General features: G+C 54.0%; 1 protein-coding gene across 6 annotated transcripts in view; it reads left to right on the top strand.

The window, feature by feature from the left end:
- The window catches only part of igf2bp2a (insulin-like growth factor 2 mRNA binding protein 2a), a 209,393-nt gene extending 198,136 nt beyond the window's left edge, over nt 1-11,257 (top strand). For 5 of the 6 annotated variants that reach the window (XM_060827676.1, XM_060827675.1, XM_060827674.1 and 2 more), the window contains one exon: nt 10,662-11,257. In XM_060827676.1, the coding sequence (XP_060683659.1) occupies nt 10,662-10,864 (203 nt within the window). In that variant the 3' untranslated portion in view covers nt 10,865-11,257. The remainder of the gene's footprint in view (nt 1-10,661) is intronic. The other variant, XM_060827677.1, reaches the window with a different exon arrangement.
- Nucleotides 11,258-12,450: the final 1,193 nt, after the last annotated feature.

Below are 12,450 nucleotides of genomic sequence, written 5' to 3'. Positions count from 1 at the left end.
GTGTGGTTACACTGTAATGGTCAGTACGGTGGTGTCGTGTGTGGTTACACTGTGACGGTCAGTGCGGTGGTGTCGTGTGTGGTTACATTGTGACGGTCAGTGCGATGTGGTAGTGTGTGGTTACACTGTGACGGTCAGTGCGTTGGGGTGGTGTGTGGTTACATTGTGACGGTCAGTGCGGTGGGGTGGTGTGTGGTTACACTGTGATGGTTAGTGCGGTGGGGTTGTGTGTGGCTACACTGTGACGGTCAGTGCGGTGAGCTGGTGTGTGGTTTCGCTGTGACGGTCAGTGCCGTGGGGTGCTGTGTGTGTCGTTACACTGTGGCGGTCAGTGCGGTGTGGTGGTGTGTGTGTGGTTACACTGTTCCGTTCAGTGCGGTGCGTTGGTGTGTGGTTCCACTGTGACGGTCAGTGCCGTGGGGTGGTGTATGGTTACACTGTAACGGTTAGTGCGGTGTGGTAGTGTGTGGTTACACTGTGACAGTCAGTGCCATGGGGTGGTGTGTGGTTACACTGTGACGGTCAGTGCGTGTGGTTTTGTGTGGTTACACAGTGACGGTCAGTGCCTTAGGTTGGTGTGTGGTTACACTGAGACGGTCAGTGCGGTGGGGTGGTGTGTGGTTACACAGTGACGGTCAGTGCGGTGGGGTGGTGTGTGGTTACACTGTGACGGTTAGTGCCGTGAGGTGGTGTGTGGTTACACAGTGACGGACAGTGCCATGGGGGTAGTGTGTGGTTACACTGTAACGGTCAGTGCGGTGGTGTCGTGTGTGGTTACACTGATGGTCAGTGCGGTGGGGTGGTGTGTGGTTACACTGTGGCGGTCAGTGCGGTGGGGTGGTGTGTGGTTACACTGTGACGGTCAGTGCGGTGGGGCAGTGTGTGGTTACACTGTGACGGTCAGTGCGGTGTGGTAGTGTGTGGTTTCGCTGTGACGGTCAGTGCGGTGTGGTAGTGTGTGGTTACACTGTGACGGACAGTGCCATAGGGTAGTGTGTGGTTACACTGTGGCGGTCAGTGCGGTGGGTTGGTGTGTGGTTACACTGTGACGGTCAGTGCGGTGGTGTGGTATGTGGTTACACTGTGACGGTCAGTGCCATGGGGTGGTGTGTGGTTACACTGTGATGGTCAGTGCCATGGGGTGGTGTGTGGTTACACTGTGACGGTCAGTGCGGTGGTGTCGTGTGTGGTTACACTGTGACGGTCAGTGCGGTGGGGTGGTGTGTGGTTACACAGTGACGGTCAGTGCTGTGGTGTGGTGTGTGGTTACACAGTGACGGTCAGTGCAGTGGGGTGGTGTGTGGTTACACTGTGACGGTCAGTGCGGTGGGGTGGTGTGTGGTTACACAGTGACGGTCAGTGCGGTGGTGTGTGTGGTTACACTGTAATGGTCAGTACGGTGGTGTCGTGTGTGGTTACACTGACGGTCAGTGCGGTGGTGTCGTGTGTGGTTACATTGTGACGGTCAGTGCGGTGGGGTGGTGTGTGGTTACACAGTGACGGTCAGTGCGGTGGGTTATGTGTGGTTACACTGTGACGGTCAGTGCGGTGGGACTGTGTGTGGTTACACTGTGACGGTCAGTGCTGTGGGTTGGTGTGTGGTTACACTGTGACGGTCTGTGCCATGGGGTGGTGTGTGGTTACACTGTTACGGTCAGTGCGGTGGTGTCGTGTGTGGTTACATTCTGACGGTCAGTGGGGTGGGGTGGTGTGTGGTTACACTGTGACGGTCAGTGCGGTGGGGTGGTGTGTGGTTACACAGTGACGGTCCGTGGGGTGGGGTGGTGTGTGGTTACACTGTGACGGTCAGTGCAGTGGGGCGGTGTGTGGTTACACTGTGACGGTTAGTGCGGTGGTGTGGTGTGTGGTTACACTGTGACGGTCAGTGCAGTGGGGCGGTGTGTGGTTACACTGTGACGGTTAGTGCGGTGGTATGGTGTGTGGTTACATTGTGACGGTCAGTGCAGTGGGGCGGTGTGTGGTTACACTGTGACGGTTAGTGCGGTGGTGTGGTGTGTGGTTACACTGTGACGGTCAGTGCGGTGAGGTGGTGTGTGGCTACACTATGACGGTCAGTGCGGTGGGTTGGTGTGTGGTTACACTGTGACGGTCCGTGGGGTGGGGTGGTATGTGGTTACACTGTGACGGACAGTGCCATGGGGTGGTGTGTGGTTACACTGTGAAGGTCAGTGCCATGGGGTGGTGTGTGGTTACTCTGTGACAGTCGGTGCGGTGGGGTGGTGTGTGGTTACACTGTGACGGTTAGTGCGGTATGGTGGTGTGTGGTTACACCCTGACGGTCAGTGCGGTGAGGTGGTGTGTGGTTACACTGTGACGGTCAGTGCGGTGGGGTGGTGTGTGGTTACACTGTGACGGTCAGTGCGGTGGGGTGGTGTGTGGTTACACAGTGACGGTCAGTGCGGTGGTGTGGTGTGTGGTTACACTGTAATAGTCAGTACGGTGGTGTCGTGTGTGGTTACACTGTGACGGTCAGTGCGGTGGTGTCGTGTGTGGTTACATTGTGACGGTCAGTGCGATGTGGTAGTGTGTGGTTACACTGTGACGGTCAGTGCGTTGGGGTGGTGTGTGGTTACACTGATGGTTAGTGCGGTGGGGTTGTGTGTGGCTACACTGTGACGGTCAGTGCGGTGAGCTGGTGTGTGGTTTCGCTGTGACGGTCAGTGCCGTGGGGTGCTGTGTGTGTTGTTACACTGTGGCGGTCAGTGCGGTGTGGTGGTGTGTGTGTGGTTACACTGTTCCGTTCAGTGCGGTGCGTTGGTGTGTGGTTCCACTGTGACGGTCAGTGCCGTGGGGTGGTGTATGGTTACACTGTAACGGTTAGTGCGGTGGGGTAGTGTGGTTACACAGTGACGGTCAGTGCCTTAGGTTGGTGTGTGGTTACACTGCGACGGTCAGTGCGGTGGGGTGGTGTGTGGTTACACAGTGACGGTCAGTGCGGTGGGGTGGTGTGTGGTTACACTGTGACGGTCAGTGCGGTGGTGTCGTGTGTGGTTACACTGTGACGGTCAGTGGAGTGGGGTAGTGTGAGGCTACACTGTGACGGTTAGTGCCGTGAGGTGGTGTGTGGTTACACAGTGACGAACAGTGCCATGGGGGTAGTGTGTGGTTACACTGTGACGGTCAGTGCGGTGGTGTCGTGTGTGGTTACACTGTGACGGTCAGTGCCTTAGGTTGGTGTGTGGTTACGCTGTGACGGTCAGTGCCGTGGGGTAGTGTGTGGTTACACTGTAACGGTCAGTGCGGTGGTGTCGTGTGTGGTTACACTGATGGTCAGTGCGGTGGGGTGGTGTGTGGTTACACTGTGGCGGTCAGTGCGGTGGGGTGGTGTGTGGTTACACTGTGACGGTCAGTGCGGTGGGGCAGTGTGTGGTTACACTGTGACGGTCAGTGCGGTGTGGTAGTGTGTGGTTTCGCTGTGACGGTCAGTGCGGTGTGGTAGTGTGTGGTTACACTGTGACGGACAGTGCCATAGGGTAGTGTGTGGTTACACTGTGGCGGTCAGTGCGGTGGATTGGTGTGTGGTTACACTGTGACGGTCAGTGCGGTGGTGTGGTATGTGGTTACACTGTGATGGTCAGTGCCATGGGGTGGTGTGTGGTTACACTGTGACGGTCAGTGCGGTGGTGTCGTGTGTGGTTACACTGTGACGGTCAGTGCTGTGGTGTGGTGTGTGGTTACACAGTGACGGTCAGTGCATTGGGGTGGTGTGTGGTTTCGCTGTGACGGTCAGTGCGGTGGTGTGGTATGTGGTTACACTGTGACGGTCAGTGCCATGGGGTGGTATGTGGTTACACTGTGATGGTCAGTGCCATGGGGTAGTGTGTGGCTACACTGTGACGGTCAGTGCGGTGGTGTCGTGTGTGGTTACATTGTGACGGTCAGTGCGGTGGGGTGGTGTGTGGTTACACAGTGACGGTCAGTGCGGTGGGTTATGTGTGGTTACACTGTGACGGTCAGTGCGGTGGGACTGTGTGTGGGTACACTGTGACGGTCAGTGCTGTGGGTTGGTGTGTGGTTACACTGTGACGGTCTGTGCCATGGGGTGGTGTGTGGTTACACTGTTACGGTCAGTGCGGTGGTGTCGTGTGTGGTTACATTCTGACGGTCAGTGCGGTGGGGTGGTGTGTGGTTACACAGTGACGGTCCGTGGGGTGGGGTGGTGTGTGGTTACACTGTGACGGTCAGTGCAGTGGGGCGGTGTGTGGTTACACTGTGACGGTTAGTGCGGTGGTGTGGTGTGTGGTTACATTGTGACGGTCAGTGCCGTGGGGTGGTGTGTGGTTACACTGTGACGGTCAGTGCGGTGGGGTGGTGTGTGGTTACACTGTGACGGTCAGTGCGGTGGGGTGGTGTGTGGTTACACTGTGACGGTCAGTGCCGTGGGGTGGTGTGTGGCTACACTATGACGGTCAGTGCGGTGGGTTGGTGTGTGGTTACACTGTGACGGTCCGTGGGGTGGGGTGGTATGTGGTTACACTGTGACGGACAGTGCCATGGGGTGGTGTGTGGTTACACTGTGAAGGTCAGTGCGGTGAGGTGGTGTGTGGTTACTCTGTGACGGTTAGTGCGGTATAGTGGTGTGTGGTTACACCCTGACGGTCAGTGCGGTGAGGTGGTGTGTGGTTACACTGTGACGGTCAGTGCGGTGGGTTTGTGTGTGGCTACACTGTGACGGTCAGTGCGGTGCGGTGGTGTGTGGTTTCGCTGTGATGGTCAGTGCGGTGGGCTGGTGTGTGGTTACACAATGACGGTCAGTGCGGTGGGGTGGTGTATGGTATCACTGTGACGGTCAGTGCGGTGGGCTGGTGTGTGGTTTCGCTGTGACGGTCAGTGCCGTGGGGTGCTGTGTGTGGCTACACTGTGGTGGTCAGTGCGGTTTTGTGGTGTGTGTGTGGTTACACTGTTCCGGTCAGTGCGGTGGGGTGTTTTGTGGTTATACTGTGACAGTCAGTGCCATGGGGTGGTGTGTGGTTACACTGTGGCGGTCAGTGCAGTGGGGTGGGGTGTGGTTACACTGTGACGGTCAGTGCGGTGGGGTGGTGTGTGGTTACACTGTGACGGTCAGTGCGGTGGTGTCGCGTGTGGTTACACTGTGACGGTCAGTGCGGTGGTGTCGCGTGTCGTTACACTGTGACGGTCAGTGTGGTGGGGTGGTGTGTGGTTACACTGTGACGGTCAGTGCCTTAGGTTGGTGTGTGGTTACACTGTGACGGTCAGTGCGGTGGGGTGGTGTGTGGTTACACTGTGACGGTCAGTGCCTTAGGTTGGTGTGTGGTTACACAGTTTTGGTCTGTGCCGTGGGGTAGTGTGTGGTTACACTGTAACGGTCAGTGCGGTGGTGTCGTGTTTGGTGGCACTGACGGTCAGTGCGGTGGGGTGTTTTGTGGTTATACTATGACAGTCAGTGCGGTGGGGTGGTGTGTGGTTACACTGTGACGGTCAGTGCGGTGGGGTGGTGTGTGGTTACACTGTGACGGTCAGTGCGGTGGTGTCGTGTGTGGTTACATTGTGACAGTCAGTGCCATGGGGTGGTGCGTGGTTACACTGTGACGGTCAGTGCGGTGGTGTCGTGTGTGGTTACACTGTGACGGTCAGTGCGGTGGGGTGGTGTGTGGTCACACTGTGATGGTCAGTGCGGTGGGGTGGTGTGTGGTTACACTGTGACGGTCAGTGCCATGGGGTGGTTTGTGGTTGTACTGTGACAGTCAGTGCGGTGGGGTGGTGTGTGGCTTTAGTGTGTCACACCCACGCATCCAACCCACACACACACACACACACACACACACACACACACACACACACACCCCACACACACCCAACCCCCCCACACACACACACCCAACCCCCCCCACACACACCGAACCCCCCCCACACACACACCCAACTCCCCCCCCACACACACCCCCAACCCCCCCACACACACCCCCAACCCCCCACACACACACCCAACCCCCCCCCACACACACCCAACCCCCCCCACACACACCCCCCACCCCCCCACACACACACCCAACCCCCCCACACACACCCCCAACCCCCCACACACACACCACAACCCCCCCACCCCCCCCACACACACACCCAACCCTCGCCACACACACCCCTAACCCCCCCCACACACACACCCAACCCCCCACACACACACCCAACCCCCCCACACACTCCCAACCCCCCCACACACTCCCAACCCCCCCACGCACTCCCAACCCCCCCACACACCCCCAACCTCCCACACACCCCCAACCCCCCCCACACACCCCCACACACCCCCAACCCCCCCCACACACCCCCAACCCCCCCACACACCCCCAACCCCCCCACACACCCCCAACCCCCCAAGCGCGAACACACACCCAACCCCCCCACACACACCCAACCCTCCCAAGCGCACACATGCACCCAACCTGCCGCATGTGCGCATGCACAAACGTGCACCCAGCGCACCCCCCACGCACCCACACTCCCAACCACCCACAAATGCCCACATGTGCACGCGCGCACCCCCCTCGCCACACACCACTCCACCCCCACTCTCTCACACACCCACGCACTCTCTCACGCGCGCAGTCACCCACATGCACGCATGCACACACACCCAACATCCCACATGCACACGCACACCCTACACCCACCCACACCCCCGAATTACACCCATACCCACTCCCTTCCCCCCCCCCCCACACACACACACAAACACACACAGGCCCATGCACACACCCTACACACACACACCCAATTCCCCCCCAACACAAACACACCCCACACCCCCAGCATACTCCCACACGCACATCCACCCCCTCCCCCACACACACACATCCACCCCCTCCCACACACACGCAGACCCACACACACAGCCTGTATTGTTTGCAGGTGTATTGTTTTTCTGTGGGATTTTGGGCTCATTACCAGTGCCCAAGGTGCTCACTGATGCTGTGGGGACTGGGCTCAGTCTCTTCCAGGGTCACAAACTATTTGCTGCCTTTATTAGTGACCAAGGTAGGCAGGCAGGAGGCTGGAAGGACACAGCAAGCCAGGCAGCGTCAGGACGTGGAGAAGTCAACGTTTCGGGTGTAACCTTTCATCAGGATTGGGGCCTAAAGAACAGCTCCACCCGAAACGTTGACCTGTCTACCTCCTGACGCTGCCTGGCTTGCTGTGTCCTTCCAGCCTCCTGGAACCCAGCATCAGCAGTTTTTATTGTCCTTATAAGGTTGAGTTAGGAGATTACGTGCCGACAGCTGCAGGTTTAGTGAAGACAGTGGAGAGGAAGCTGCCAAATCTGAGCTTCACCTTCCACAGTCCGACTCCGTGTAGGAAGATATACGGTTATTCAGTCTCATGGAGTGAGTCCTTTCAAGCCGGTGTGAAGCACGAAAGAGACAAATGATTCAGGGTTTTGAGTGCAGAACCATCAGGCAAGTAGGCGAGGCCACTGGGGCGTTCAGTCAGAGTGTCCCCCCAGCATGACTGTGGCTCAGCACTCTCGCTAGTTTAACAGTGTGTCATGTCCTGGGAGACCCACCTCAGGAAGGCAACGTTGATCCTCCCATCAAGTACAGGCCTCACATTCAGCAGAGCGATGGTGGAATCCCTAATCCACTATCAAGTCAGCACTGAGCCTCCGAAAAGCATCCCAGCCAGACTCAGCTCCCCGTCACCCCACGTTTACCACGGTTAACCCACCTGGCCTGCACATCCTCGGGCACAGCAGGCGATTTAGCATGGTCAGTCCACCTAAGCCACACAGCTTAGGACTGTGGGAGGGAAACCAGAGAATATACAAACTCATTATAAGTCACCCAAGGCTGGAATCGAACCAGGGTCCCTGGCGTTGTGAGGCAGCGGTACTAACCACCGAGGCACCATGCGGTCTGTGCCACTGTGATGCCGGGTTTCTGATGGTTACATTGCAAGGGCAGCTTGCATCAATTAGACAGATTCCTCCCTTCAGTCCAGAGGGTGAAGGGCTGGTCTGACTGAGGCATTTCCTGGGGAACGGATTTGGTCAGGGAGCAATCGGAGGCAAACTGCTCCCTCTGCTGGTGATGAAGGGGGATATCCAGAACGCTTCCTGAAAGATTCCAGCAGGAATCATGCAAAGAGGGTGTTGAGGATCCGGGATTCTCACCCCCTGCACATGCAATGACATTGGGGGGTCCATTCAGCCCTTCGGAACCCAGATTAATTGGTTTACGTTGGGTGAGAGGATTGAGACCGGTGTTGCATTCCCCAGCAATCCTGTACAAGGCAAACCCCAGTGTGATGGATCAAAGTTTGGGTTGTTTCAGCCCCTAACTGAGCCAGAGACGTAATGCTGCAGATTTTGATTGAACACTAAAGCAGGAGTGTTTTACAAAAAAGAAGAAATGAAGACAAAATAGAGAAGTAAAAACAAACTATCCACTTGCAATACAAATTCAAAGATTTCTACACAGGTGGTTAAAAATATAACTGGTTTGATTCCAGCCTCAGGTGACTTATAAGGAGTTTGTACATTCTCCCCGCGTCTGCACAGGATTTCGACCAGGTGCTCTGGTTTCCTCCCACAGTCCAAAGATGTGTGGCTAAGGAGGACTGACCATGCTAAAAATATAAGCATATAATCTCAAAATATTCCTTTAGCAGTTAAAGTAAAAACTATTGTACAGGATTGAAAATATGCAATCCAAAGTGCCTGTATCTGGTCCCTGTGAAATCTATGGCGTGGGATGCCTATGCAGACCAGCATTCCTGTGAAGGGAGGATATAATGAACTAGATTACCTTAGAGTAAGGAGTTTGTGATAGTCCCAGGCCTGAGGTGTTGAGGTAAAACCCTGAAGAGGTTACTTAAAGCATCAAGATATTCAGCTTTAAGTAAACTCTTCAGGGTTTTACCTCAACACCTCAGACCTGGCTCTAAGGTAATCTAGTTCATTAAATTCTCTCTTCACAGGAACACTGGTCAGCATGGGCCATCCTACTCCATGGATTTCACAGGGGCCACCCCAGAACTCAAAGCAAAATTGAAACCAGAAGCTCCCCCTCTCAGCCACGACTGTTCTCCGTAATTGTAAAAAGAACAAGTTTTGGAATACAAACTTTGAGGCCTCATTAATTCCCCCGCTGGGTCATAAAACAATCCAGAATAAACAGCCATCTGTTTGTGATGTACACATACTCATTCACATAGAAGTTAGGCCTCAAAAGCCTGTTTGAAAAGAAATCCCCATGGCTATATTTGCAAGTTAATCCACAATTTTAGACACACACAAAACTCATCGGTTACTAATTCCAGAGCCAAATCCAAACTTGAAATAAATAGGATTAAATATATATTAACCCCACAGTCTACATCACGCTAGTAATCCAGAGACCCAGGCTCATGGTGTGTTGACATGGATCCAAGTCCCACCATGGCAGATGGTGACATTTGAAATCAATACAAAATGTTCGATCAATTGTGGTTAAAAACCCATCTGGGTCACCAGTGCCATTTAGGGATGGAAATTTTCCATTCCTTACCTGGTTTCGCCTACACATTAACTCCAGACTCACAACAATGGGGTTCGTGATTTGGAGATGCCGGTGTTGGACAGGGGTGGACAAAGTTAAAAATCACACAACACCAGGTTATACTCCAACAGGTTTATTTGGAAGCATTAGCTTTAGGAGCGTGGCTCCTTCATCAGGTGGTTGTGGAGATACCCGATGAAGGAGCGACGCTCTGAAAGCTAGTACTTCCAAATAAAGCTGTTGGACTATAACCTGGTGTTGTGTGATTTTTAACTATGAGGTTGACTCTTAAGTTTAGACTAGATTCCCTACAATGTGGAAACAGGCCCTTCGGCCCAACAAGTCCACACCGACCCTCCAAAGAGTAACCCACCCAGACCCATTCCCTGACCCTATGAAGGGCTTTTGCCCAAAGCATCGATTTTCCTGCTCCTCGGATGCTGCCTGACCTGCTGTGCTTTTCCAGCACCACTCTAATCTAGACCTTTACATTTTCCTCTGACTAATGCCCCTAACACTACGGGCAATTTAGCTTGGCCAATTCACCTGGCCTGCACAACTTTGGACTGTGGGAGGAAACCGGAGCACCCGGAGGAAACCCACGCAGACACAGGGAGAACGTGCAAACTCCACACAGTCAGTCACCCAATGTGGGAATCGAACCCGGGTCCCTGGCGCTATGAGGCAGCAGTGCTAACCACTGAGCCACCGTGCCGCCCCTCTGGGGGCTTAGGGACGAGGTAATAAATGCTGGCCCAGCCAGTGACACCCACATCCCATGAATAAATATTTTTTAAAAATGAAACCAAGGCAAGTCAATGGAGCCAAGGTACAGATCTGGACCTTCGCCGCGGTCTAGTGGGCTGACCAGAGGGGTGGAATGGCCTGATCGGGGTACAGTTGCACTAGCCACCTTTCCCCTGTCAGTCATCCCTGTAGCCTCATGGAAAGGAACTACTGGTTTCATGAGGGCGGCTAGTTTGCAGGAAGGCAGAGGGTTTACACCATCCTAACAGAGGTGAGTAGTTGTTGTAACTGCTCTGCAGCGTCTGTCTCCTTGCATCTAACACGCTGTTTTGTGTGCGTGTCTCTCTCTCTCTCTCCCCCCCTCCTCCCCACTCCCCCACCCTGCCCTGCCCACTGCAGACCGCTCAACGGAAAATCCGCGAGATCGTGCAACAGGCAAAGCATCAGGAGCAGAAGCAGCAGGCAGGAGGCATCGCTTCACAACGCAGCAAGTGAGACCAGGTGGAGCTGGGGGGCGGGAACAGCAGCCCGACGACTGTAGCCCTTCCGACGCGCGGGCATGGGAGCTGGGCAGGAAGGGAAACGAACCAAAGAAACGATGAGACAAATGAAACAAACACAACAACGAAAAAAAAACCCCACAAACGGATATGGAGAGGATGTTTCCCAGCCGAACGGTTACGGCTGTACAGATACGGCAAGAGGTTTTCAAAATGGCGGCAGCCGTCCTCCCAGAGTCTCTGTGGACAATCTCTCACTTTACCCTGGTTTGTCTCGTTGAGTAACCTGGCAGAATCGTAGACCGTTCAGGAAATTGAGCAGGCACTTGGGCCGTGGTAGTGTGAATAGGGAATTTTTTTTATAATAAAATTGAAACTAGTTCTGGTTTAACACTGCTTTTGTAGATAACACGTGTAATTTTTGTTTTGTTTTTGTTTTGTTTGCTATTTTTTTTTCCCCCTGAGAGATTAAATCATACTTTTTGAGGCCAGAAACCATAATTTGTCGACGGTTTATTTCCTGAAAGCTGGGCAGAAAGAAGAGATGGGTGGAGAAGTAGCGGGAGGAGAAGGGAGAGAGAGAGAGCAAAATGCAGTGGGAGGAGTGGGGGGCAAGTTAGTGTGTGTGTGTATACATGAGCTGAAAATGTGCTGCTGGAAAAGCGCAGCAGGTCAGGCAGCATCCAAGGAGCAGGAGATTCGACGTTTCAGGCATAAGCCCTTCTTCAGGATTCCTGATCCTGATTCCTGAAGAAGGGCTTATGCCCGAAACGTCGAATCTCCTGCTCCTTTGATGCTGCCTGACCTGCTGCGCTTTTCCAGCAACACATTTTTCAGCTCTGATCTCCAGCATCTGCAGATCTCACTTTCTCCTGTGTGTAAACATATAATGTGTGGGCTCAATGACCTGCACAGTAACCATTCTCCAATGAGGGTTGAAGTAGAGAATGCAGATAGTTTGGGACAAGGGATTGGAAGGAGAGAGAGAAGGTGGAAAAGAGAAGGGGCAGAGATAGAGGGTGGGACAGAAAGGGGGAGTTGAGAGAGAGAGAGAGAGCACAGTGAGGAAAATAATCTAAAAGATTTGGACTTGAATGTAACAGTCCATCAGTAAGTTCACAGATGATTCAGAAGTTGGTCAGATGGTTAAAGAGCGAGAAGGATAGCCTTAGACGATGGGAAGATACAGATGGTTGGTCAGATCGGCTGCTCGCTGGCAAATGGAATTCAATCTGGATAATTGTGAGACTGTGCAACAAGGCAAAATGCTACACGATAGATGGATCAGAGGGACCTGGGGGAGCATGTCCATCCCTGAAAGTATCAGGGACAGGTGGATGAAGTGGTTGAGAAGGCATATGGGGTACTTATCTTTATCAGCCTAAGTTTAAGAGCAGGTGGGCCATGCTGCAACTGTATATAATGTTGGTTAGGCCACTGCTAGAGGATTGTGTGCGGTTCTGGAATCCACCTCATCGGGGGGATGTGACAGCACTGGAGAGGGTGCAGAGGAGATTGATCAGTTTCGGTTATGAGGGGAGATCGGACAGACTAAAATTGTTTTCCTTAGAACAAAGGATATTGAGATGTATGAGATTGTGAGGGACATGGACAGGATGGACAGGGAGAACCTTTTCCCCTTAATGGACAGATCAGTGACCAGGGGTGAAGGAACAAAACATTTAGAG

The sequence above is a fragment of the Hemiscyllium ocellatum genome, chromosome 7, assembly GCF_020745735.1.
Source record: "Hemiscyllium ocellatum isolate sHemOce1 chromosome 7, sHemOce1.pat.X.cur, whole genome shotgun sequence".
Taxonomy (NCBI): domain Eukaryota; kingdom Metazoa; phylum Chordata; class Chondrichthyes; order Orectolobiformes; family Hemiscylliidae; genus Hemiscyllium; species Hemiscyllium ocellatum.
The sequence above is the reverse complement of the archived record's forward strand: the minus strand, read 5'-3'. Positions and strand labels throughout refer to the sequence as shown.